General features: G+C 36.4%; 3 protein-coding genes and 1 non-coding gene across 4 annotated transcripts; 3 read left to right on the top strand and 1 right to left on the bottom strand.

The window, feature by feature from the left end:
• Nucleotides 1–9104: 9104 nt before the first annotated feature.
• Nucleotides 9105–9212, top strand: LOC126716217 (small nucleolar RNA Z279/snoR105/snoR108). Its single transcript, XR_007652035.1, has one exon. It is a non-coding gene; the product is annotated as a small nucleolar RNA Z279/snoR105/snoR108 (small nucleolar RNA).
• A 3711-nt stretch (nt 9213–12923) lies between these two features.
• Nucleotides 12924–19818, bottom strand: LOC126713410 (calcium-dependent protein kinase 1-like). Its single transcript, XM_050413163.1, has 8 exons — nt 18988–19818; nt 17394–17537; nt 16954–17106; nt 15866–15981; nt 15311–15478; nt 14174–14301; nt 13960–14059; nt 12924–13494 (listed from the first exon to the last, which is right to left on the bottom strand). The coding sequence occupies exons 1-8, from the start codon at nt 19670–19672 to the stop codon at nt 13411–13413; spliced, it is 1578 nt and encodes a 525-aa protein (XP_050269120.1). The 5' UTR covers nt 19673–19818; the 3' UTR covers nt 12924–13410.
• A 771-nt stretch (nt 19819–20589) lies between these two features.
• LOC126713409 (uncharacterized) lies at nt 20590–22003 on the top strand. The gene is made up of 2 exons (XM_050413162.1): nt 20590–21013; nt 21791–22003. Exons 1-2 carry the CDS (start codon nt 20679–20681, stop codon nt 21930–21932), a joined length of 477 nt encoding a protein of 158 aa, XP_050269119.1. The 5' UTR covers nt 20590–20678; the 3' UTR covers nt 21933–22003.
• A 399-nt stretch (nt 22004–22402) lies between these two features.
• Nucleotides 22403–24487, top strand: LOC126713408 (zinc finger BED domain-containing protein RICESLEEPER 1-like). Its single transcript, XM_050413161.1, has 3 exons — nt 22403–23928; nt 24031–24127; nt 24241–24487. The coding sequence occupies exons 1-2, from the start codon at nt 23178–23180 to the stop codon at nt 24114–24116; spliced, it is 837 nt and encodes a 278-aa protein (XP_050269118.1). The 5' UTR covers nt 22403–23177; the 3' UTR covers nt 24117–24127; nt 24241–24487.
• The last annotated feature ends 2452 nt before the right edge of the window (nt 24488–26939 follow it).

Raw genomic sequence — 26939 nt, 5'->3', positions numbered from 1 at the left:
GTAGAGTTTTTTCTCAAATATTCTAATAGTGGGAGTTATATATATATATATATATATATATATATATATATATATATATATATATATGTGGGGCCCAAAATCTGTGGTCCCAGCCCACCTTGTATTAAGGGCCCGAAGCCCAGGCCGAGGAGCCCTACTACCAAGAACGTATGATGAAAGTCCTTTAAAGGCCCAAGGATGTGGCCGAGGACGACCTCACGCTCAACACCTCACAAAACGCCTGAAGTAAAGGACAAACTCAGTATAAAAGCATTACAGGGGAGAAAGCTGCCCACACCATAATGTGGAGCCCAACACCTGGAAAGCCCATACTCCAGACCCTGCTATTCAACTCTCCCCAACCACCCCCAACCACTCTGACGCATGGATTGATAGAACGAGTACTTACCCCCCAAAAAAAGGAAAAACTGACACGTAGGTGAAGAATGAGAAGTAAATACTAGTATAAAAGGGAAAGAGAGCTGAGACAAGAAGGGGGGGGGGGGGGATCCTACAAAAAGGGGAAGAATGGTGAGAATGAGATGCTCCTCGGACTAAGTCCGAGGAGTCAAACCTTTCAAACTACATTGATGTAAGGCTTATCTATACAGGCCAAACCTACCTTCGTATGGGCTTCCATGAAAATCATGACCAAACCGCCGCCCAACGACCAAGGTCCAGCCTTTCTATCCCACTCTCTACGAATTATATTGTTCGGGCCTTTTTACATACGAGTCCAACGTCATTCTTGGGTTGTTAAAAATTGTGTCCCTACAATTGGCGTCGTCTGTGGGAAGGCTTGCGCGTTGGCGCAGGTGGCGGTAGGGTAAAGTCTCTATAAAGCAGAGGTCCGTGAAGTTTCCTCTGTTTCCAGCGACATGCAGTTGTTGCTTCGACATAAACTCCCGCTAGGGGCTACGCCTTGCAGTGCCAATGGCACAGGCAGCTCTAGGGGCTTCCAAAATCAAGCTAACTCTCCCCACCTTGGTCGAGGGGCTAACCTTCGAAAAATAAATAAATAAATAAATAAATAAAACACACACAAGTTTTGGACAGAACCAAGACCTTGTATGGTCCTCGGACTCAAGCCTATGGGGAAACCAACTACTTAAAAGAAAAAATACAAGTTTTGGACAGAACCAAGGCCTTGCATGGTCCTCGGACTCAAGCCTATGGGGAAACCAACTACTTAGAAGAAAAACTACAAGTTTTGGACAGAACCAAGGCCTTGCATGGTCCTCGGACCCAAGCCTATGGGGAAACCAACTACTTACAAGAAAAAATACAAGTTTTGGACAGAACCAAGGCCTTGTATGGTCCTCGGACTCAAGCCTATGGGGAAACCAACTACTTACAAGAAAAAATACAAGTTTTGGACAGAACCAATGCCCTGTATGGTCCTCGGACTCAAGCCTATGGGGAAACCAACTACTTACAAGAAAAAATACAAGTTTTGGACAGAACCAATGCCTTGTATGGTCCTCGGACTCAAGCCTATGGGGAAACCAACTACTTAAAAGAAAAAATATAAGTTTTGGATAGAACCAAGGCCTTGCATGGTCCTCGGACTCAAGCCTATGGGGAAACCAACTACTTAGAAGAAAAACTACAAGTTTTGGACAGAATCAAGGCCTTGTATGGTCCTCGGACTCAAGCCTATGGGGAAACCAACTACTTAAAAGAAAAAATACAAGTTTTGGACAGAACCAAGGCCTTGCATGGTCCTCGGACTCAAGCCTATGGGGAAGTCAACTACCTAGAAGAGGCAACACGGGGTTTGGACACAACCTGGACGTTATATGGTCCTTAGAATCTACCCTAGGGAAGAGTTCCCCATTGATAGTTGGGCTAATCCCTAAACTGCATGGATTCCCCAGTCTACCCTCGGATCCTCAACAACAAGGGGATTGATGCAATACAGGGCAATATGTTGTCAAAAACACAGTTAAAGTCCCTCACAGCTCGGCTACTCTCTCGGATGAATTATTTAGAGTTTATCGTTCTCGGACGATTGCCTTGCACGCATTACGAAGCGCTCAGCCGTTATCTCGGTTAGTTTCAGGAGTTTAATTTACTGGGAATTACCATCACTATACTTGATAATGTCAATAAGTTCAAATTAGTAGGAATTTGTTTCAAAGTTTTTCCTGCCCTAAGCATCATTAAAGGAAAATGCACATTTAATATTCATGCACAAAGTAGTTGTTACAGAAAAGAAAAGTATTTAAGAGCAAGAAATTCCATTTCTTATTAAGACAAAGGAACAGTACAGTGTACAATGAAAGAGCTTAAATAAGCTCATACTGAAACTAACTACACAAGCGAAAAGAAAAGATACAAGGGAATGAAGAAAAAGCCGAAGAAGAGATGCAGAGAAGAGACGTGCTGCCGCTCCAAAATTTCCTCTAAGGAAGCCATTCCTCAATACTTTTACATGCCTATAACTCAGGCAGCAAAAGAGCCCAACTGGGGGCTTGCACCGTTGAAGAAAAGGTGCAGAGAGCCCGGCTCCGGGCTAGCGCTGCTGAAGAAAAGGTGCAGGGAACCCATCTTGCGGCTAGCACCGTTGAAGAAAAGGTGCTGGGAGCTGGAAGTTGATGAGCCTCCACGTAATCACGCCTGCGATAAAGCAGACGACGCTAATGGCGGAAAACCTTGCTTCTGACGCACCAAGAATCTGGTGCGACCAGTACCTGCTTCGGATTTTGACTGAAAGAGGGAGAAATACCATTTCCCCCTTGTCAAAACGGAGGAATGTTTTGAATCTGTGCCTCCCTTGTCCGGACCACATCACCTTGAGTCTCGGAAGGATTCGGTGCCTCTGAAGCGGATGAAGACCCTTCATCCCCACCCACGCCTCAAACATATTGCTCTGAGGCAGAATGGCACTGGAAATGGAGAGCGTGGGTATGACGAAAGGGTTATGATTCTGAAGGAAGCAGAAGGGTTTATATGCAAGGGGAGTGACTCCCTATCCTATTTATACAGAGAGCAAACCGGTGGCATTTAATCCATGCAAGTTTCCAAGGAATGCTACGGACAAGGCAGACTTGGCTCAATTTCCAACCTCATCCGCAACCGTAGGATCTGAAGATCCTCGTGAAGGCGCGCCTCGAATACTGGACCATCAAAGGACTCCGCGTGAGTGAATAAAGCAATGCCTCTTAATTTGACACGTCTCACATGTAAGTGGGAAAACCCAAATATTAGTAGAAGTGCAGAATTTGAGTAAGCCATGATGTGGGCCCTATCTCACCAAAACCCTCCTCCCCAACAACAAGGCCGGGCAGTAGGATTTTGAGGGGCTATTGTGGGGCCCAAAATCTGTGGTCCCAGCCCACCTTGTATTAAGGGCCCGAAGCCCAGGCAGAGGAGCCCTACTACCAAGGACGTATGATGAAAGTCCTTTAAAGGCCCAAGGATGTGGCCGAGGACGACCTCACGCTCAACACCTCACAAAACGCCTGAAGTAAAGGAAAAACTCAGTATAAAAGCATTACAGGGGAGAAAGCTGCCCACACCATAATGTGGAGCCCAGCACCTGGCAAGCCCATACTCCAGACCCTGCTATTCAACTCTCCCCAACCACCCCCAACCACTCTGACGCATGGATTGATAGGACGAGTACTTACCCCAAAAAAAAAAGAAAAACTAACACGTAGGTGAAGAACGGGAAGTAAATACTAGTATAAAAGGGAAAGAGAGCTGAGACAATAAGGGGGGGGGGGGATCCTACAAAAAGGGGAAGAATGGTGAGAATGAGATGCTCCTCGGACTAAGTCCGAGGAGTCAAACCTTTCAAACTACATTGATGTAAGGCTTATCTATACAGGCCAAACCTACTTTCGTATGGGCTTCCATGAAAATTATGACCAAATCGCCGCCCAACGACCAAGGTCCAGCCTTTCTATCCCACTCTCTACGAATTATATTGTTCGGGCCTTTTTACATACGAGTCCAACGTCATTCTTGGGTCGTTAAAAATTGTGTCCCTACAATATATATATATATATATATATATATATATATATATATATATATATATATTATACCTCACAATTATTATACAACACGAATTCAGGATAACAATCATTCATAATGTGCTTCATTAATATGAACCAAATTCCATGTTGCGATCAAGATACACACTAATTATCAAAGAATAATCAACATCTTTGCAAGTATTCATTGTCTACATCAGACTTACAATCAAATGTTTCATCAAACTTATATTCTAAGAAGAAAAAATTCTTAAACAAATTTTAGTTTATATGTGCCAATGCGGGATTCCTCCTTCATCTAGAGTTTCATATGCAAGACGTACGGTTGTCCACATGCTTTAAGAAAAGAAAGCTTTAAATTAAAATTATTAAAATCAAGGAATTAATAATTTTCTATTTTAGAAAATCTGAAAACTTAGAAATAAAATTCTTCCTATGACAAGTTTGTTTCCTATGTCATGTTACTATTGGCATTGTTTTATTTATTTTTTGTTTTCCCTCTATTTTCTTCCATTCATACTGTGGAATTTGAAGACTCTCTCAACTTGTGCCAGCCTGGTGAACAAGTCGCTATGCATGCCCAACCAGTTGCTAAGTAATTTTAATGTCGACGTCCATTAGTTTAGTCTAGCCATGCATCATGGTGTTCACTTATCCAAAAAAACAAAAACAATAATGAACTTTTGCATACTTAGGCTGTGTTGACCTTTGAATTAGTCACAACGATAACGAGGTTCATGTTTGCTTCCCACGACTTGGCTAGGTCAATCTATGAATATCTAGTTTTGCTGTTTGCTACTAGGAAAATTGCAGGAAGGAGTTTTAGTAAAAACCAAACATTTAATAATGGCTAAATTTGTAGAGATCTAGATACACAATGTGGTTTCGTGGTATTGCCAAGTTATTTTCTCATAAGAAAAACCTAGGAAGGGGTGTGCATATGAACATGTTCTTGAAGATGCTATCAAAATGATAACGATGGAAAGAATTCAAGCATGTTAGAAGACAAGAAAACAATGTAGCACTAGACCATGCATGCTCTAGCTCACCAAACTCAGCACATTGAGAGTGCCACTAGTGCAAGGTTTTCAGACCCGGACCGTTCATTGAACCGTAAAAGAGAGAGGTTCAAGGTTTTTGAGGTCCAACCGAGGTCGAACCGGGGTCGAACCGTGATGACGTCATAATTAATTTAATAATTATTTTAATATAAATAAATATATTAAATTAGTATAAATAGAAAATTTAACTAAAATAATCCAATTAAATATAAATATCTATATTTCAAATATAGATTTTCATACCATAACTTTTACAATACAAATAAGAAATATCAAATTATAAGCAAATTTAAATATAATATCTATCTATTTATTTATTTATATATTGATTAGTTAAACTTGTAATAATAATAATAATAATTATATAAGAATTAGAAAGACACTAAAAAAAAATAAAATAAATTATTTAATAATTTTAAATTGAAATAATTATTTAATAAATATTATATACTTAATTGTAAATATCAATTAAAATTAGAGCAATAATAGTACTATAACATTTTATATAAATTTTGTCACAATTTGCCACGTGACGAGATATGAGTGGTAGAAATGTAGAACCATAATTTTTTTTTCATTATTTACACTTTGCCATGTGTCAAATTATAGCAAAAAATTGTGTAAAATATTGTGATGCTACATTACTCTTCAAAGAATAATGTTAAAGATACAAATTATTTTATTAAAAATTTTACAAACTATTGATGTGTTGAGTGATTATTAGTAAATAAAAATATGATATTAATGATGAGTCTAGATGAAACCCAATAATAATCAGTGTAAGAGCAATACCCCTCTTAAAAATATTTAAAATATTTAATACACCAAACAATGCATGTCACATCATGCTGGGAAGCTGAAAAAAAAATCTGAATCTAATGGCTGAAATTTGTTTGCTTTTATTAAAAAAATTAAAACTATTCATCAATCCAATGCTAGCCACGTGAGAGAATGCTTGTCACACTCACATCATGCTGGCAGCTGAAAAAAATCTCAATCTAATGGTTGAAAATCTTTTGCTTTTATTAAAAATATAAAACCTTTCATCATTCCAATGCATGTCACGTGAGAGACCTAGGAATTCAAAACACAAAAAGGAGTAACAAAGTAACACAACAAAGAAAGAAAACACATTACAGAGGGATCTCCATCAACGGAAAAAAAAAAAAAAAAAAGAGAGAAGAAGAAAGAGGGATCTCCATCAACGGAAAAAAAAAAAGAGAGAAGAAGAAGCAGTAGCAGCAGACGACGAAGGTGTGATCGGCGACTGTGTTGACAATCTACTGGCTGCTGCTTCAACTGGGCGCAGACCCTATTTCGTTGTGTTCTTCTTCTTCCTTTTTTTTTTTTTTTTTTTGAGGAACTTGTCTTCTTCTTCTCTGGTTTTTTTTTTTTTCCTTATAAATCTCTTTGTTCAAGATCTGAAATTATCAAATCTCCTTTCGATCTTTGTTCTTCTTCGTGCTCTTTCATTTCTTCTAGATCTGATCCTAACTTCATACCGGTGTATTGGCCAAAATTCACCGGAAAAGCTGAAACAAGAAGAAACCGTTCGGACCTCAAAAACCGGTGACGGTTCACAAAACCGGACGATCGGACCGCGGTCCGTGCGGGTCCCTGCTTTTTTGGCATGGAACGGTTCTTCACCCTAAACAGACCGTAAAGCTCAACGGTTCGAGGTTTTTCCGGTCGGACCGTACGGTCCGGTCCGGATTTCAAAACCTTGCACTAGTGTGGCTTGAGGAAATCCTACAGTGCATTGTAAAATTAACATAATTCACAGAATCACATTGATATTACTGACCTCATGAAATAAAACTCTTGCTTCCCAGGTTCTTAAAAAAAAATGGTGATTTCACTCAAGGTTATTTTACATCCAAAAATTATCTCTCTTTTAATTTTAATTTTTTGGAATAATTACATAATAATTAAATTATAATGTTCGACATTAAGTCTTAGAACCCGCAAAAGTTTGATTGAATAATCACATAAAGGGTTTTCTAGTGTGAAATTGAGTTTTAAATTACAGTGGAAATCCTCAGTAAGTCTCTATTATCTAAAATTAAGAGAAACCCACAAAAGTTACATTTAAAACTTAATTTCACACCTAGAAAACCCTTTCTGTGAAGTGTAAGAGTATTTTAGTACAAAAAAATTCATGAAAAAAATAATATGTTCGTTAAATTGTATTCATCATCTATTAAGATTATCTTATCATTTTACGATTTTTTGGTGTAAAGATTCACATGAAAGAATTTTCAGGCTCTATTTGGTAAGAATGATATAAAAGTAAGAGGATAGAAAGAAAAAAAAATTATTATTTTGTGCTTGGTCGGATAGAAAGCAAAGAAACACTTAGAAAATGAGTGTCACTTTTCTTTGTTTAATAGAGAATATTATAATTACTATCATATCAATTTGTATAAGAAATAAACATTCATAGGTATATTTCACTTGTTCATTAATTATTTTGTGATATTTCTTTGAAAACTCATATTTTTTATTTAAATTATATTATTATCTCCAATAAATTAATCACCTATTTATATGATTTAAATTTTCAGTTTAATTGCACTTCCTAATTCATGATTAATAATATAGCAAGTATTCCTTTCTCAAAAAAAAAAAAAAAAAGTGTTAAGCTGCAGCCAAAAAAAAAAAAATCCAATAGTAGAAGAAATATAATTAACTATGTAGGGCAGAAGACTTTTATATCCTCCTTGGTGCATATTGCAATTTCTGCTCACTTTTCCACCCATGTTTGGTGGAATGAATGAGTCAGTACTGTAGGCCCGTATGAATGAGGACACTCAACTCCATATCTCCCATTTCCTTCGAATTTTCCAATATTCCATACCATAGAATATCCCATTCCATGACGACTTTTGCACCTTCTCACTTCCACCCTTCCCATTTTCTATGACACCAATAAAGTTAACACATATTTTCAGAGTTTTAACTTATAACGTCCGCTCCAAATAATATTTTTTTATCATCAAATTTGACATCAATCAATTTTTGGTGTATGTAGATATTGAACATCAGATTTTTTATTCAATTATCAGAAACTTTACTAATTTAGCTAACTGAAACTCACTTCTTTATTTTATTTACATACACAATAATCAAGGATTCAAATTGTAGCAATGCCAACCATGTCTAAAATTTTTCAAAATTGATCAACTTAGTCCATAATTATTGTAAAAGAGATGAGAAAAATGAATAATGGTTTAGGGATCAATTTGGTCAATTTTGAAAAATTTTCAACTTAGTTGGTATTAGCCCAAACGTCAAGGGTACCGGTGTTAATTGTATTTTAATTTTTTTGTTTTTACCCTTACAACCTGTGCCCCATTGTGGACCATTGTGGCACATTTGGTCAGTTTGCCCCTTTTATTTTATTTTTTTCTTTTCTCTTTAGTTTTCCTTCCATCCTAGTTCCTAGTTGAGATCATAGTGAATGATTTGTGTTTTTAATTTTCTTTTTATGGCATATTTTCAAACTTATAATTTTGAAGTTACGAAGATTTTTGAGGCCAGAATAATGATTGAGATAAATATTCTTCACTTATATTTTTGACATTTATTTTGATGATCACCTTATAATTGAGAGTTCTAGATATGAACCAGAATTTCAATAAAGAACGATAGGTATCTCATAAAGGATTTAAGCATATTTTGTCCTTAAAATTATATTGTTAATTTCTTGTTAGAGGACTTAATCTTCCAGTAGTTTAGTCCTCTACCTTTTCTTGAGTCCCAGTATTTTATTTAGTATATATATGATTGTGGCATTGATGCTTCAATGAACACGAAAGTCACGGTTGTATTTACAGATGGTTGAACTAGTCTTGAGCTCACAATCTGGATGAGGATGATGGATTGATTCATTTGATGGGGCTGTTTTAGAGGGACTAAAAGAGAGGAATTTGTTAGGTAATCTAATCCCACATCGAAAGCTAATATTGGAATGTGTGGAAATCGCTTCTTTAAGAAAGAAAATTGAACAAATATGCAAACCATGATCCTTCAGGCAGTTAACGGGATGTGATGAGTGGTTGGCTCCCGCAATACAAAAATGCGAGATGGGTATCCTCCCCAAAGCCTGGTTACGACAAACGGGCACTCTAATCTTAACCAATCTGATCCCAACTTCAAAATAAATCAAAGTTTTTGAATCAGTGTTAAAATGGTGTAAATTTTATGAAGTTACACACAACGCAGAGTCGTTTCTATTTTTTGAGTTTCAACATGGTGTCTGATGTGTTTGAACTCATATGAAGTTACTTAAAGCATGATGTAACAATATGGAGTTGCATAAAGCATAGTTTTACCCTATAGCTAACTACATAAAGCAAAGTTTTGTCTTTTAGCTTAAAAACCATTATGGTGGAAATCCTCAATAAATCTCAATTAACTTTTTTTTTAAATAAACTTAAGAGAACCGCCCCCACCCACCCCCCTCCCCCCCCCCCCCCCCCCCCCCCCCCCAAAAAAAAAAAAAAAAAAAAAAACCCATTATTGTGTGAAGTTCTAAGAGTATTGCAGTACAAAAAAATTATATGTTCATTAAATTAAATTGTAGGCAAAAATGCACTTTTGGTTTGGTCCTTACATTTTGGGTTGATTCTTGATTTGGTCTCTAAGTTGATTTCGCTCCTAGGTCAATCCCTAATTTCAAAAAAATCATTTTTATTTTGGTCCCTGCTGTCAAGCCAGTAACAGAAAAATCGTGGCAAACGGAATACACTGTCTACATAGTAAATACTGACGTGGCTAATAAAATAATATTAAAAAAATTTATTTGTCATTTTTTAAATGCCATATTAGCACTTAAAATGCCACATCAATATTTAAATTAATAAAAAAATAAATTTGAAAAAAACCTTAAATCTAATTTAATTAAAATTATTTCTTAAAAAAACAAAAATCATTATCTATTTAATTCTTATTCTTTTTTTTTCTTTAAAGTGTAAGTCATCAGATTTTTTTAAAAACCCTAACCAACTTTATCTATCTCTAATTCTCTCTCTCCCCCTTTCCCTTTCTCTCTTTAGCCTCCATGGACGGAATCTCCCTCTGATCTCAAAATTCTCTCCCCCGTAGCTCCATGGTCGGAGCTCACAAGGTTGGCCTTCTTCTCCACCACACACCGCCAATCTAACCTAAGCTTTCTCTAGTCTAAAAATCTCATCTCTGCTCAAAACCTTACACCTTATCTCAACCAACGGTGAGCAAATCAAGGGTTGATCTTTGAGGTTTTGATTATGGAGACCATGGGGTCTTGATGCGGAGAAAATAATAGGAAAATTTTGGAGTCTTGTCGGTGGGTGTTGTGAAAAACAGATTGGTGGTCAATGGCTGTGGTGTTGTGAACTCCAAGCGATGGTGATTGTGAATTGGTTTGGTTTAGTTGGTTGTGGTGGGTTTGTTGGTGTGGGTCGATTGGTTTGTTTGTTTTTGGTCTTCCTTTGGTCAGTTGTGATGGAGATCAAGGCACCGCTTCGAAGGATCTCGTTCAAGTACCAATTGGGCCGGTTACGAGAGCACAAGCAAAGAAGTTCAAGGATGTACTTAACGGACTCATCCAAGAGTTATGGGCTCAAGAAAATTCGTGGAGGCCCATTGAGCATGATCCACGTGGGCAACAAAAAATCGTCACCTTGATTCAAGTTCTAGAAGGATCCGATCCAGGCTAAGAATTGGCATGAAATATTTTGGGTCTATGTGAAAAAAGTTATTCTAGGTTTAGGTGATTTATTTCCTTGTTTTTAGGTGCATTTAATGCTTTTTAGGTCAAACTTTATTCCTAATATGGTTAGATATCAATTAGGAGTTATTTTAGAATATATTTTCTTGTCTGTCAAGTTTTAAGGAGTCCTTAAATAGTCATCTAAGTCTGTAAACGTTTTTCAGACATTATTGATAAAACTTGTGAGGTTTATTCTCTTTGGTTCTTTGAAGAACTACTCGAACTTATCGGGAATTCCCATGGCGTTCATCTCGACTTATCAAACGGAGTTTCCACCACCGTTTGTGGCGTCTTCCTTATAGCGAGGTTTTTGTTTGTCATAAACAACGGGTCGAGGTCTCCCATTTGAATCTGTCTATAGAACAATCTTGGGTTCCCTTTCATTGTTGGGTCTCGTTATTCTTGACGGGTTGGGTCTTGTTATTCTTGACGGGGTTCACATCAAGTTAGGTCCATTGATGATTTTGGCTTTGGTTGATGATAGTGGGTTTTCTCTAAGATTGGTGGCTGTGGCGTTGTGAACCCCAAGCAGTGGTGGTTGTTGATTGGTTTGGATTCGTTGGTTGTGGTGGGTTTGATGATTTTTCTAGGTTGGAGGTTTGATGATTTTTTTGGGTTCGTTTTTTAATGTGGATTTGATGATTTTTTTCATGTTGGAGATTTCGGTGGAGGATAGAGCTTTTGTATGAATTTTTGCATGTTTATTTGATAAGAAAATACAAGAAAAGAAAAGAAAAGAAAATCTTAGATTATTTTAATTTTCTAGGCAACCCGAAGAACATGAAGAACATGTTACCCTTGTTCTTCCAAAAATAATGAAAAGAAAAAAAAATTTCAACGTTTGTTTTTCTTTTTTTAATATTATTAAATTATTTATTTTAATTTTCTGACCTGAATTTTTTATTAATTTAAATGCTGACGTGGCATTTAAAAATGACAAATAATTTTTTTTAATATTATTTTATTAGCCACGTCAGCATTTATTGTGCACGTAGTGTATTCCGTTTGCCACCTCAGATTTTTCTGTTAGGGATCAAAATAAAAATGATTTTTTGAAATTAGGGACTGATCTAGGAGTGAAATCAATTTAGGAACCAAATCGAGAATCGACCCAAAATGTAGGGACCAAAAGTGCATTTTCGCCTAAATTGTATTTATCTATAAGGATTTTTCTGGTCTTTTGGAGATTTTTATGGTGTAAAGATTCCAATAAAAGAATTTTTAGGCTCTATTTGGTAAGATGATATAAAAATAGGATGGTAAGATGATATAAAAAGTAGGAGGAAACAAAATATAGAAATTATTAAAAAGTAAGATAAAGGAAAAAAAATATTATTATTTTCTATGATAGGTGTTTGGTCAGATAGATAGAATTAAAGAAAAATATAGAAAATGAGTGTTATTTTTCTTTGTTTTATATTGTTATGCCAAAAATTTTGTAGTTCACCTAGTTTAAATTTTTATATAATTTAAAATTTCAATTTATTTTCACATTCCTTCAACTAGATGTAGATTGAGAACCTTCTAACCATATTTTGATAACAAAAAAAAAAAAATTATATAAATTTTTCATTGTTAAGGTGCAACATTTTTTTTTTTTTTTTTTTTAAGTTCAAAAAGCAGAAGAAATTTGATTAACCATGTGGGGAACAATACAAATATCCTCCTTTGGTGCATATTGCAATCTCACTTTTCCACCCATATTTGGGGGAACGAAGGTCAGTAGGCCCATCTGAATAAGGACGTACACTCAACTCCATACCTCTCATTTCCTTCGACTTATCCACTTTACCAAGCCATAGAATATCCCACTCCATTACCACTTTTGCACCTTCTCACTTCCATCCCTATTTTCTATGATGCAAAAATGGTTTACATCGATTTTCCTCATTTTACCAAACATAGAATAATCGTACAATGATAAAGAGTCGGATATGTAGGGATGATTTTATGCTCAGTACTCTCTATTTCGGCTTTTTAATGGCTTTTGAAGAGCCAAATATGAATGCTCTTAACTCCGTTTCCCCTTGATTTGAAGGATTCTACACCAAATCAACCACTAAAATTGCAATTACAAGAACTATTGAGAACTGATCTGCAAAAAGTATATGCACAAATGTGATAAAGATATTACCCAACAGTCCAAACTCTGTTTAGGCAACATCTCCAATAATATATAAATCGCATCAATCACGTTCCTGTAATTTCACACTTCACTACTACAGGACAAATGGTTAATTTTTCAGAAATAAGTATGAAAACAGCACTGGTACTCATTTTTCTCCTCTCTTCCTTTTCCTCATGGGCACGTGAGTTCTTGATTTTGTATTTACCAACACATTCAAGCGTCTAATGGGTGAAGAAATCTCAGATCAAACAGTTAAACTATCCCACAAATTGACAGCAATCTAGCCCATATCTTCCAGTGAAGAGTAGCCACAAGCAATACATTATCAATTTCAGATAGCAAGGGCTTTGTTGCAATCTGAGGTGGCCATATTGAGATTAAACATGTGATCTGAATCGTAACACAACCCATATAAATTAACAAACAGTTCAGCCAAGAGTGGTTGATCCCGGCAAAATCCTGTTGGGTTCATTTACGTCGTCTGTTTGTGACCAACTCTGGATTGCCTTTCCTCATCATGGCTACAAACTCATCATAATTAATTCTTCCATCCTGCAATACAATTTCGGTGTTGCGAACTATTAGTCATCAAGAACTATGGACTTCCACAGTTTGTTGGGACAGAATATAAAGTCGTGAAAGCAGTTTGGAGAAGTAATATTGGGCTGTTACGAAATTAAATGGGTTTAGAGAGTCACAGGATTTGTTTTTGTGGCAAAGAATTTTATCTTCTTGTGCTATAAAAATTTAAAATCTCCTATCGATGCATTGCTTTTAAAAAGCATAATCATTAACGTAAAATATCAAGTGTTTTCTGGATTAAAATTAACAGCCATGATTACACTTGTCAGAACACATCAGAAGTCAAAGGGCATATATTTGCTCTTTCAGGATACACACTCCATTAATCAAATTGCTTATCTTTATTTTCATCCATGCACATATGTTATTCTCCAATGTCTGATTATATTTGATACAATGAAAAATGATAGAATAAAGAAGAAAGAAGAAACATACGTTGTCTGTGTCAACTTCTGCAATGATCTCCTTAATCGTTTTCTCATCTCCCATATTATACTTCTTAAGCGCAGACTCTAACTCTTCCATTGTAATGTACCTAAAATTAGAAGCAAGGAACAGAAAACCAAGATGAAATACCTATGCTGACGTCAAAATAAGGAATGAGAAACTGTGGTAAGTACATTAGAGATAAGAATAAAAGGATGATTACCCGCTCCTGTCCTTGTCAAAATACTCGAAAGCTTTGTATAAATGTTCCTCTTTTTCCACTCTATTCATGTGCATGGTAGCTGTTATAAACTCAAGGTAATCAATTGTCCCATTTCCATCCACATCAGCCTGAGAAAGCAATAATGCACTTTATATTAGTAGAACTAGAACTAGAAACTCGTTCATCAAGATGAGATTTCCACATGCATTTCATATATTTAAGGCAGACATATAAAACAGCTCTTAAAAATGAAAATATAATGATACAATCAATAGCCATTTCCACATCTTGTATGCAGGTTCATAAATGGTCACAATTATGGCATACATGAAATGAATATATTTTCAGCAGTATTGTGTGATCAAATATGCCAGTGAATCAAGAATCATGCCCCTGAAAATGAAGATAACTACAACTAGGATGCAAAAGCTGGATGAGATGCAATGGCACGGACAAAAAAGGATATACATTTCATTTGTGGAAATCAAGACAAAGCACTAATGGAGAATTTTATATATATAAGTAAAGCACTAAGGGAAAAATATAAATTTAACTTTAATGGTTTAGCCATGAAATGGACACCAAAATCGATAAAGAGGTGATTCATCTACTTGAAGGTACCAGAAATGTAGAAGAAATGCCAAATGGATATAGATCCAATCATCCAAGCTATAAGAAAAAAAATAAAATACCCTAGGATTCAACAAAATATTCTGACACACAATTGTATAAAAATTGAATACAGTAGCAAGCCTAAGTATTTGGTTAAGGCCTTTATGAGTTAACCATACTCTGAATTATACACAAAACTTTTCATCTGTTGTCACTAAAAATGGACATAGAATGCATAATGATGTCATCCAACAAAATATATTTCTCCATCTTATGAATTAAGTAAATTTTTAATCCTACTAGTTTCCAGATTCTGTGCAAAGATGCCAGGAGCCAAGAATGTCATCCTCATCAGTGGCCAAAAAGTTGAAAATTTTGGACTTAATATTAATTGATAAAAGGCTAAGGCTCTAAGAGCACGATAACGGCCATCCAAACATTCACAGTAATTTTATAGGAATGAGGGTAAATAATTAAAGGTGCCATTAAGCTCAAGCAGAAAATAAAAGAGACCAGAGATATTACCGCTTCCATCAACTGCTTCACTTCAGACTCAGAAAGCTTGGTACCCAGTTTTGGAAGACCAGCTTTCAACTCTTCATAAGTGATTGTTCCACTGTTATCTGTATCCATAGATTTAAACATTTCCTTCAATCCCATAATTTCTTCTTCAGAAAGATTTTCTGCAATTACCTGTAGAAAACAAAGAAATTTTCAGACCATGAAAGACTGGATGATGATGTCTTCTTTTTCTTTTTTTTCTTTTTTTTTTTGGGGGGGGGGGGGGGGGGGGGGGGGGGGGGGTGTTGCATTGGGGGTACTCTTCCACTCTGATCAGTTGGAAGTAGAAATGCTCATGCCACGGGAGATGTTCACATGCAGTTTGACCGTTTGAGAAAGTACATTTTTCTTGTTCATAAATATATTGTCCAGTTAGGTTTTTGAGGGGAAAAAATATATATTTTTCTTTGGGGAAGATGAAGTAGTACTTTCCTATCAAAAAGATGTTATGGATGACTGTTTTCTTTATGAGTAAAAATTACCAATGACTGTAAAGATCATGTTAAAAGATATTCTCACCTTTAGAGCTACTTTTTTGAGCTTGTTCATTGCCCTGAATTGTTTCATTCTAGTTAAAACGGCAATATCAAGAGGCTTATCAGATGCATCCCCATCTACTCTCATCCATGGATGATCTGCATTGCATTTTCAGTGTGTGAGAATCATCTCTAATTTATAGAATGCAAGAAATTCTTAGCATATCTTTAAGTAGGACATATAGAGCAACAAGCCAGGAAACACAAATGCAATAATGCTTTTCTCTCTTTCTTCCCCTTCTGTTGGCTAGGAAAATGCTTGCATGTACTTCTAAGGGGATACACAACTTGATATAGTCTTAGAATTTGAGAAGACACCATCAGTGTTAGTAAAAGTGCCGGGCGCACTTAAGTGCAAGGGCCTCCTAGAGCCTAGGAGCAAAGTGCAAGTGCACAGCTGATTGAAGTGAAGCACACATTTTTTAAAAAATAATTTGATAATTTTTAAATAATTATTAATGGGTAATACAACAATCAAGTGATCGAAAAATCATATAAATTGAAATAAAACATTTTATATAATTCATATAACATTTATATAAGCCCATCCTTTTGCAATTTTCCCCCAAAAATTGCAAGTCAAGTCATTTTAATTTTTTGGATAAGCTAGATATGAGCACTTCCGTCAATATCCTTTCATGAATCTCCGGTAGCCATAACGTGCTATGACTAATTACTAATATTAGTTAATAATTAAACCACTTAATAAGTATAAGAAAATAAGAATTAGTCAATATATATGATCAATGGTGGACTGAGGAGTGATTGTGGTCCCAAATGGGTCTTATACAAGTGTATAGCAGCACTCCATTAATTGAATTTATATACCAAAGCAATGGTATATATCAATAGTGTTAAGATCCTGTGGCTACAATTTTTTTTTTTTTTTTTTTTTGAAAAATATAAAAAGCGTGCTTCAAAAAGTGCAAAAAGGTGCACTTCTCTTTAGAGGTGAAAAGAGCTTGAGCTTTGGTGCTTCGCCCTTAAGCGCGCTTTTACCAACATTGCACACTATATTTCCTTTCCCAACCCTAATTCATGTCTAGACAATCTTTTACAATTAAAACTTACTAAGAACTTCAACTGCTGAAAGCCGCTCTTTAGGATCAGCTCGTAACATTTTCTTCACAAGATCTTTGGCACTACTCGATATGGAAGGCCAAGGTTCAGATGAGAAATCAATATGTCCTCGAAGAATAGCATCAAAGATACCTTGTTCATTCTCTGCACATGCAAGAAAAAGTAAAGTGAGAATGCACCGTTGACTGCCTCCAAGAACTGTTTACAAACTGATCTGCAAATGGGTATTAAAACTGAAATCATCATTACAAATTCACAACAAAGGTTTTTGTTTTGGTGGGGACCATACACAATCATCTGTGCTGAATATTGGCTTATCATTCATTATCTATTAGTTTGGTCATGTTACACCACACAAATGGAATTTGAAACTCAAAGCATAAAATCCATCTTGTTTTGGGTTTGTTACTCATTATGGACAAAAACCATACCTCCCCAGAAAGGTGGGATTCCACTAAGCAGAATGTATAGTATCACTCCAGCACTCCAAATATCAGCTTCAGCTCCATAATTCCGGCGCAACACCTCAGGTGCTACATAGTATGCACTTCCAACCAGATCTTTAAATACATTTCCTGCACTCACACACGCATAAACAGTGAAGCTCTGATCCATCAACATAAGCCTCAAAATAAACTTCAACAGAAAATCCTGTAATGACCAAAGCTTCATAGCACATGCTTTCAAATCATGTGAGTGAATACTAAAACAGAAAAACTATAATGACCAATGCAAACAACTAAATTTTTTACTAAACTACATTGTTGGCCCTTGAAGTTTGGGAATGTTATCATTTTGACCCTTTACATTTCAAAATTTTCATTTTGGCCATTCATGTTTGATTCCAGTTTCATATTGGCACTTCCATCCATTATGTTAGTAATTTGACTGCTAAGTGCCAAATAAGTTGCGTCTATTAAAGCCATGTCAACCATATAATGCCAATTGTCACCTGATTACTAACAGAAATGGATGGCAAGGCCAAAATGAAAATGGAAGTGGACGGAAATGCCAAACTTTAAGGACCAAAAGTGTACTTTAGTCTGAATTTTATCTTGCAGATTTGTATCCTAAGTGTACACAATTAGATTGACAGAACCAAACATGTAAGGAATTAAAATGCATCAAAATTGTTGTCATTTGCAATTATTTGAACAAGGTAAAGCCATGAAGATTTCCCCTCCAATAAGCATAGCTCTTACTATCTTAGTTCTCCACCTCAAGGCATAACCACAATTACTCCACTCACATCCTATTGAATTATAATAAACCATCAATCCTATGACATGTCATCACTATAACCATAGCGACCTCCATTGCATTGTAGCTGTCAATCCCAAACTTCTTGGTTTTATATTGCTATTCATCCCCAAAGACCAAAACTAATTGGGAATGGTAAATGGTTAAAGATTCGATATGTGGGATCCAAAATTGAGTGAAGACAGGTTTCAAACTCAGTTCCACCTGCTCCAATACTGAGATGAACTACCACTTGACGCTTAAATAAAAAAACCTAACATGCTCAATTCTTTTTTTTCTTTTTCTTTTTTATAGGTAAGACAATTTTATTCACAAAAAACTATTTCATGCAAGAAGATTGAAGAAGCCAAAAAACATATGTACAGAAAGCAAAAGAGACACATTTTCTCAATTTTCTTAGTCCCAAAGAATCCAATATACAATACTAAAAACCCAGAAACCCTTCCCATATCTAATGAGACACATTTTTTCAATAAACACAACCAAACATTTTTCAACGACTCTTACTCATTATTCACAAATTCAATAAGGAAAGATCACCCATACTGAACTGAACTTAGTCTAGTATTCGTTGTTTTCAAAATTCACAACAAATTCCAATATCCAATTCCTAAACTCATAAAAACCTCAATTTCAGATTCTCAAACATTTTCTCAGCAACCAAACTGATCATAACTGCCAAACCAAAACAAACTCTCTCTCTCTCTCTCTCTCTCAGACATTTCTCCCGCATTTTCTCAGCAACCAAAAAAAAAAAAAACTCACCTGGCTTGAAAAACACGGAGAGACCAAAATCCGTAGCCTTAAGAGGCGAATCCTCATCTTTACTGAGCAACAAAAAATTCTCAGGCTTCAAGTCTCTATGCATCACTCCCATCGAATGACAGTTATGCACAACAGTCACGATCTGCCTACAAAGCCCGGCCGCCGCTCGCTCCGAATAATGCCCCTTCGCAATAATCCGATCAAAAAGCTCTCCACCGGCACACAGCTCCATCACCAAATTCACCGAGTGCCGATCCTCATACGCGCCTTTAAGCTCCACAATGTTACGGTGCCCAGTGAGATGGTGCATGATCTGAACCTCGCGCTTCACGTCTTCGATGTCGTCTTTGTTGATTAGCTTCCGAGTCGCGATTGACTTGCACGCGAATTTCTCGCCGGTGTCCTTGTGGGTGACCAAGTAGGTCACGCCGAATTGGCCTCGGCCGAGCTCGCGGCCGAATGTGTATGAAGACCGTACATCCTCCATGGGCCGGCCCAAAACCCGGCCCAGTATTGGGGGAGTTTGGGAGGTGGTGGTGGTGGGTGGGATGATGTTGATGTTGATGTTGCTGTTGGCGGCGGCGTTTTGGGCCCGGTGGTGGGTTGGGCCGTCGTGGTCGGTGGTGGTGGTGGTGTCAGTGGGGAGTTGGGATTGGGCGGAGGGGTAGCCACTGCAGTTACCCATATTTTGTGTGTTTTGGTCAATGGGAGGGAGACTATTGAGTTGAAGTGAAAGAGCTGTGTCTGTGAGAGTTTTGTGTTGACATTCGTGTGTGTCTGTGTGTGATGGGTTGCCGAATGTGCAGGCTGTAGACGTGGGTCCTGTCTGAATGGTTGCTTTGCTTTAAATGACTTAAATGGGCATTGTCAGGGCGTTTAATAATGCTGTTTCTGCTTTACCAACCAGGGAACCAATTGTTAAATTTTTCAACGATTTTGTCAAAGAAATGTTTATTAAGCTACCGGATTTTGAGATTTTCACACCAACAAATTGGATTGTTATTTGGAGTAGGGCTGTCCAGCGGTTCTTTGACCCGTCCAAACCGACCGGGTCCGACCGACCCGCATCCCAACGGGTGAACCCGATACCTGTAGTGAGTCGGATTCGGGTGTATTTCTTTCAAAACCCGAATAATCGGGTCGGGTAGCGGTTTAAGGAAGAAAAAACCCGCACTACCCGACCCGACCGATATTTAAAAAAAAAAAAAAAAAAAGGTAATTCAACACTCAACTTACCCGTGAAGACTGAGTCACTAAAGGGTGCTGTCCAGGACTGAAATGAGGGGACTGATTGGACTTAAAGCAATTAGTTTTTTTTTTTGTTTTACACGCTAAGCTCAAATCAGCCTACTTGCTCCTAAGATTTTTACACACTAAGCAATCATGGTCGTCCGATTTGAACGTGATCAACGGTTAAAGCACTCAGTTTTTTTTTTGTTTTACACGCTAAGTCCAAACTTCAAATCAGCCTACTTGCTCCTAATATTTTTACACACAAAGCAATCATGGCTGTCCGATTTGAGCGTGATCAACGGTCTTGATCCTTCTGAAGATCAACAAAATCATTCCAAGTTCCCAACGCACAAAAGAAAATCCCACAAAATCTCTCTTCATCTTCAGACTCTAGGTGCAGAACGGCGAACCCTCACCTCACCTCAAATCATAGTCAAAAATTTCCACTTCCCCAAGCCATGGCCGGTTACCCTCCCTCAGCCTCAAGAGACCCTCAACCCTCATCTCTTTCTCTTTTAAATAGATATAATTTTTCTCTCTGTTCCACTTTTCTCTGCTCTCTAGTCTCAAGGGCTGATTCAAAATCCCTCTTTTATTTTGGAACACTTGACTTCAATCCAACTCTCCAAGTCTCCAACGAACCAAACACCAAACCTTGCTGGTTCATCTTCACACGTATCCCCGCTGAGCAGAGGATCAGAGTGTTGTCGCTGGTCTGTCGCACCAAGGGCACCGTCCGCCGCCTCTCAGCCTTCAAGCACGGCGACCGCGGTTTCGCTTTCCTCGTCAACAGGTTCGTGTCGCTCAAACAAATCTGTTCTTTCTCTTTTTTATTAGTTATTTAGATTCTTCAGTTCTGATTGTTTTTTAAAGCTTTTAAGATTATTTGATTGCCTTATTGTATAAAGAATGGTGAGGATTTAACGAATAATACAGACACCAAACAAAGTTTGTAACTTTTTGAAGTAAAAAAATATTTGAGGTGACGGATTGTGATTAGTGCTCAAGCACCTCCTTTCCATGTAAGAACACTGTGATGTTGACGAAGTTTGTTCAAAAACCATTGGCTATGTGTAACTAAAAAAAAAAAAAAAAAAAAAAAAAAAAAAAAAAAAAGAAAAAAAAGAAAAAGAGAGAACTAAAGACAATGAGAGTCTTAGATCACTTCAACTGAAGTTGTGTCTATGATCTGGTTTTATAAAAATAAAAAAATAAAAAATAATAAAAAAAGATTTGGGAAAATGTATTGGGCCTCTATGTTTTGAACAAGGACAATTTCTTTCACATGCTTATAGTTATATCAGTTCTTAGTTTTGTCTTGACTCTTAAACAATGCATACTTGCAATTTAAATGAAATCATGAAGTGCCATGTAATTTACCTTGATACAGAACACTGAGTGTTAAATGAAATCAGTACTAGTGAAGTAAATTCTTATGCATAATGATATTTCTTATTTTACAAAGCTCCAATGTATGTGATTTTGCTGTTTAAGAGGTCAACTACAATGATCTTTCTTAGTATTAGTTTTTTTATGGTTGTTTGTTTATGCTTAAATTTGATGTCTTTAGGTCATGGAACCCTCTACTGATGCCCCCCCTTCCCAAACAACACCCGCTGCCCAAGCTGGACCTGCTGTCCAAGCTGAACCTGTTCCCACTCCAACAAATGCTGAGGCACTTCTACCTAGACCTAGTGATAAAACCAAAGTGAGTGAGATAGCTGCTGATTGTGGTAATAATAAGAAAAAGTCTAGTGCCTGGGATCATTTTGAAAAAATAAAAATGAGTGAGGGTCAATTTAAGGCTGTTTGCCATTATTGCCAAAAAACTTACCGTGCTAATAGTAAGGGTCATGGTACTACTAATTTATTGAATCATACACCAAACTGTGTTAAGAACCCTAATAGAGCTTCACTTAAAGGGCAACAAACCTTAGCATTTGAACCCAAAATGAATGGGGAGGAAGGGTTTAAGCTTGTACCAACAGCCTTTACTGTTGAGGCTTCTAGGAAGGCACTCGCAGAAATGATTATAATAGACGAGTTTCCTTTTAGGTTTGTTGAAGGGTATGGGTTTCAAAAATATTCAACAACCTTACAACCTAAGTCGCAAATTAGGGATATCCCATCTCGTCAAACTGTGGCTAGAGATGCGATTAGCATTTATGGTGTTGAAAGAGAGAAACTAAGGGAAGCCTTGAAAGGTCGTAGGGTGTGCCTTACTACGGACACATGGACTAGTATTCAAAATCTAAATTATATGTCCCTCACAGGTCATTTTATTGATGATGATTGGAACTTGCATAAGAGAATTTTGAATTTTTGTCAAGTGGAAGACCATAGGGGGGAGACTGTAGGTAGAAAGATTGAGATGTGTCTCCGTGAGTGGGGCGTTGATGGCATATTCACCTTGACAGTGGATAATGCTTCCTCTAATGGTGCTACCATTAAATTTTTACAGACAGTAACTAAGGATTGGAAGGGGACTATTTTAGAACATGAGTTCTTGCACATGAGGTGTTGTGCACATATCTTAAATCTGATTGTGGGAGATGGTATGAAAGAAATTGATCCGTCCATTGCTAGGGTGTGTGAAGCAGTGAGGTATGTGAAGTCCTCACCAAATAGAAATCAAACTTTTAGGAGTATTATGGAGAGATTAGGTATTGAATCCAAATGTTTACTAAGTCTTGATGTACCAACTAGGTGGAACTCTACCTATCTCATATTAGATACTGCTGAAAAATTTGAGAAAGTGTTCCTAAGAATGGACTTTTGAGGATGATAGCTATTCTTCATACTTTTTGAACAAGGAAAATAGTGGTGGTTTGGGATCTCCTTGTGGGGTTAATTTTTAAAATTGTAGGACATTTGTGGGTTTCTTGAAACTTTTTTACAATGCAACTAAAAAGTTCTCCGGTTCATTGTATGTGACTTCAAATACCTTCTTTGATGAGATGTTTGTGATTCAAAAAAATATTGCTCATTTAATTAAATCTCAAAATCATCTCTTGAAAAACATGGCAACTAAAATGGAAGCTAAGTTTGAAAAGTACTGGGGGAAAGGGGATAAAATTAATAAGCTTTTGTATGTGGCTGTGGTGCTTGATCCAAGGAAGAAAATGAGGTTTTTGAAGTTTTCTTTTTTTGAAATTTATGGGGATGAAGTGGCTAATGAGATGGTTGACTTGGTGGGGAATTTTATGGCTAGGTTGTATGATGATTACTCTAGGGTTGATTCACCAAATGTGGTGGTACCAAGTGAGAATGAGAGGACACACATTGAAGGTGATACAGTTGGTTGTAGTGATCTGTATGCAATGGTTAATTCACGATATGAGCGGTTTTTAGAGGTTGAGAAGTCTATAGGGTGTAGCAATGAGATGGAAAAATATTTGGCTGAAAATTGTGAGAGTAGAAGGGATGTGAAATTTGAGATTTTGGGGTGGTGGAAAGCCAATTCAGATAGGTACCCAGTGCTGTCCAAAATGGCTAGGGATGTGCTGGCTGTACCTGTTTCTACGGTTGCTTCTGAATCAGCTTTTAGTACCGGAGGGCGCATACTTGATCCATTTCGAAGTTCACTCTCCCCTCTCATGGTTCAAAATCTTATTTGTGCTCAAAACTGGCTGCAAGCCCATGTCCCAATTTCTTTTCGCAAGTCAAAGGACGAGATGGAGGCCTTGGAGGATGAATTTCATGAATTAGGTAATATGTTTAACTTCCAATCTTCTTGTTTACTAAGTGTTATTAAATGTGTCATATACTTGAGCAAAATTTAATCTATTGTCTCAATTTTTTCTTTTCTAGTTTTAAATCAAACAACAACAGCAGCAAGTTCTAGTTCCTGTTCAAACAAAGGTGGTACTCGTACCACAGTCAATATTGATGAATGATCACTGATTGGGTATGTTTCTGCCTTTATAATTTTTGTTCATATTGGTGTCCCTTTTGGTTATTCTGTAGCTATTATTCTGTCTTTATATAGTATTGATAAATATTTTTCCCCTTGTATTGTAGGAGGATGGAAGGTCGCCTTTTGTATAGGAGGCAGTTTTTTTGGATATATTTTGAAGCTTTTTTGGACAGATGTGTAGCTTTTCTAATTATAATTATACATGAACTCTTGTCTTGCTTAGAGGAAGGAAAACTTAGCATCTGTGTAGGCTTTCCTCTCTATAAGTTATGGACATGTTAACTATAGAAAATAGAGTAGTTCTTTACTGCCTTAGGAAAGCTATTTTTTGGAAATACTTAATAGTATTTCATAGTTGTAACTTATTATATATACTGCTGGGAACTGCCTACTGCTTTGGTAGTTTATTGCCTTGTGCAGTAACTGCCTTCTCTGCTGCCTCTATGGCTTTATATATCAAATTATGAAGATGTATTTTTAGTAGTGCTTGTAGCCTATGTGGTTCTGGAAATTTGTTTGATGTGTGGAATGGTTGGTAGGTACTAGGTATGTTTTCACCTTGACAGATTGATGAATGTGGAAACAAAATGGTACTACCTAGGCCTTAAGGCTTAGGCAATTTGGAAAATATTTGTTATAAATTTATAATGTGTGGTGTGGATGATGAAAAGGTGGTAACAAAAATGGTAATTGTGTTTTATTGATGAATGTGGAAACAAAATGGTACTGCCCAGGCCTCAAGGCTTAGGCAATTTGGAAAATATTTGTTATAATGTGTGGATGATGAACAGGTGGTAACAAAATGATAATTGTGTATTTGTGTTTTTATCTATTTGATTAATGCCTAGGTTTTACATTCTATTGATATTTAACAGGTATCCAGATTTTACTTTGAATTCATACTCAATGAAGGCCCATTTTACATACTTTGAATTCATACTTTGAATTGATAATGTATTGATATTTTACATTCTGGGAAGTATGAATTTGGAGTTTTGGACAAATTATAGTAGAGTTGAAGGCCCATTTTAAAAGAAATTTAGTAAAAAACAGGCCCAATCTGATATGTTAAGATTCAAAAACTATTAATTCCTTGAAAAGTCCAATAATTTCGGCCAAAAGGCCCAAAAAAATTAAATTCAATAAAATTTACAGAAAAGGCCCAATAAGAGGTCCAACCCGTTCAAACCGATGATCCGACCCGGCGGGTTTAACCCATATTACAAATGATTGCGGGTCCTTTTTTCAGTGACCCGACCCAATCGGATCGAGTGCGGGTTGGGCCCAAACCCGGGCTGACTCGACCCGTGGACAGCCCTAATTAGGAGTGTCAATGTTCAACCTAATCCACAAAATATGACATGAATCCGACACGGGTTTTTGTGGGTTAGGGTTAGATCATAATGGGTTTGGATCATAAATGGGTCGATCCGAAAGCGACACGATAAGAAACATGTCATTAGTGAGTCAACCCATGTAACCCAAAATAGACACGTTTAACACGTCAATTTATTTGTATCAACCTGAAATTACTCATTTAACACAACCCATTTAACTCGTATAACAAATAAATATTTATTTTATTTTAGATTTGTCAAATACCTTTTATATCCAACATATATTTTAAATTTAAAAAGAAAAATGAGTAATTACAAAAACTTACAAGGGATATAATTAGAAATTGAAACTTTACAAATCCTAGATCTCTAATCCCTACAAACCCTAAATCTCTAAACCTTCTTACAAATATCTAATTTTAATTTTTTTTTTCAACTGTACTACTCACTCTACCATATGATAGACTCACGTCCAATTCTCAAATTCAAAGTCTCAAACCGATTATTGCTCTCTCTCTCTCTCTCTCTCTCTCTCTCTCTCTCTCTCTCTCTCTCATGTCTTTATTGAGTTTTAGAATTAAAAAAAAAAAAACCGTTTTCTTGGTGTTTCAAAATTTTGCAGTAATTTTTTCTGCATAATGTTTTTGTTCTATAAACTTTAGACCCATGTGCCGTTATTAATATATAAGATATATTAATTGTTGATTAAGGCCACGGTTGTAGCTTTTGTCTTGTGCCATGTGTTTTTTTTGGTGTTTGTATTAGTGTTGGACATCGTTTGCATGTCTTGCAAGTGGGTTTATTAAGACAATTTATAAACTAGATCTGATTGGTATTGCTTTTAAAACTATTGAGGCATGATCATGTTTTGTAACTACTAATACTTAGATATTTTTTTTGGCATAGAACTTGCACAAATGAAATTGAATGAGCTTGTCGAAGATGTTATGAATTTGGACATCAACAAAGAATCTATGGATGATAATCGTAGTCATAATCAGGATTAGTCTACTATTTATTCCAATTCTTTCAATATTGATACTTAGCATTTGGCGAGTTCCAAGGATATTTCATTTTTGTTAAACTATGTTATTTTGAATTTTGGATTGAAATGTGTGCACTTCTTTTAGAGTGTAAATAACTTATTTTTAGATGAATGTTATATTTTTGTTGAACTATATTATTTTGAATTTGGATTAAAGACTTGAAGTGTATGCACTGCTTTTGAGATGTAAAAAAAATTATTTCTAGATGGATGTTATATTTAATATTATGTAGGTTGAAATGGGTTGTGTTACATTCGTGTCAACCTAACACAACTCGTTTATTAAGCATGTCAAATGGGTTGGGTCAGGTTAACCCGCCTTATTAACGGTTCGGGTTAGGGTTGAAAGATCATGACACGATTATTAAATGGATTGGGTTAGGGTTGAGCCATTTAGTCGAATACCTCTACCTTGACATGA

Source organism: Quercus robur, chromosome 2 (genome assembly GCF_932294415.1).
Source record: "Quercus robur chromosome 2, dhQueRobu3.1, whole genome shotgun sequence".
Taxonomy (NCBI): Eukaryota; Viridiplantae; Streptophyta; class Magnoliopsida; order Fagales; family Fagaceae; genus Quercus; species Quercus robur.
Note: the sequence above shows the minus strand (reverse complement) of the source record. Positions and strands in the feature narration are given on the sequence as shown.

Bases quoted from the DNA above. Each gene is read 5' to 3' on its own strand.
- LOC126713408 (XM_050413161.1), top strand. From the start codon at position 23,178: ATGTTTGTGATTCAAAAAAATATTGCTCATTTAATTAAATCTCAAAAT. The intron at 23,929-24,030 runs GTAATATGTTTA...TTTCTTTTCTAG, and splicing joins GGATGAATTTCATGAATTAG to TTTTAAATCAAACAACAACA.
- LOC126713410 (XM_050413163.1), bottom strand. From the start codon at position 19,672: ATGGGTAACTGCAGTGGCTACCCCTCCGCCCAATCCCAACTCCCCACT. The intron at 15,982-16,953 runs GTAAGTTTTAAT...AATGCAATGCAG, and splicing joins TTCAGCAGTTGAAGTTCTTA to ATCATCCATGGATGAGAGTA. The intron at 15,479-15,865 runs GTGAGAATATCT...TGTTTTCTACAG, and splicing joins TCAAAAAAGTAGCTCTAAAG to GTAATTGCAGAAAATCTTTC.
- LOC126713409 (XM_050413162.1), top strand. From the start codon at position 20,679: ATGGCCGGTTACCCTCCCTCAGCCTCAAGAGACCCTCAACCCTCATCT. The intron at 21,014-21,790 runs GTTCGTGTCGCT...TGATGTCTTTAG, and splicing joins TTCGCTTTCCTCGTCAACAG to GTCATGGAACCCTCTACTGA.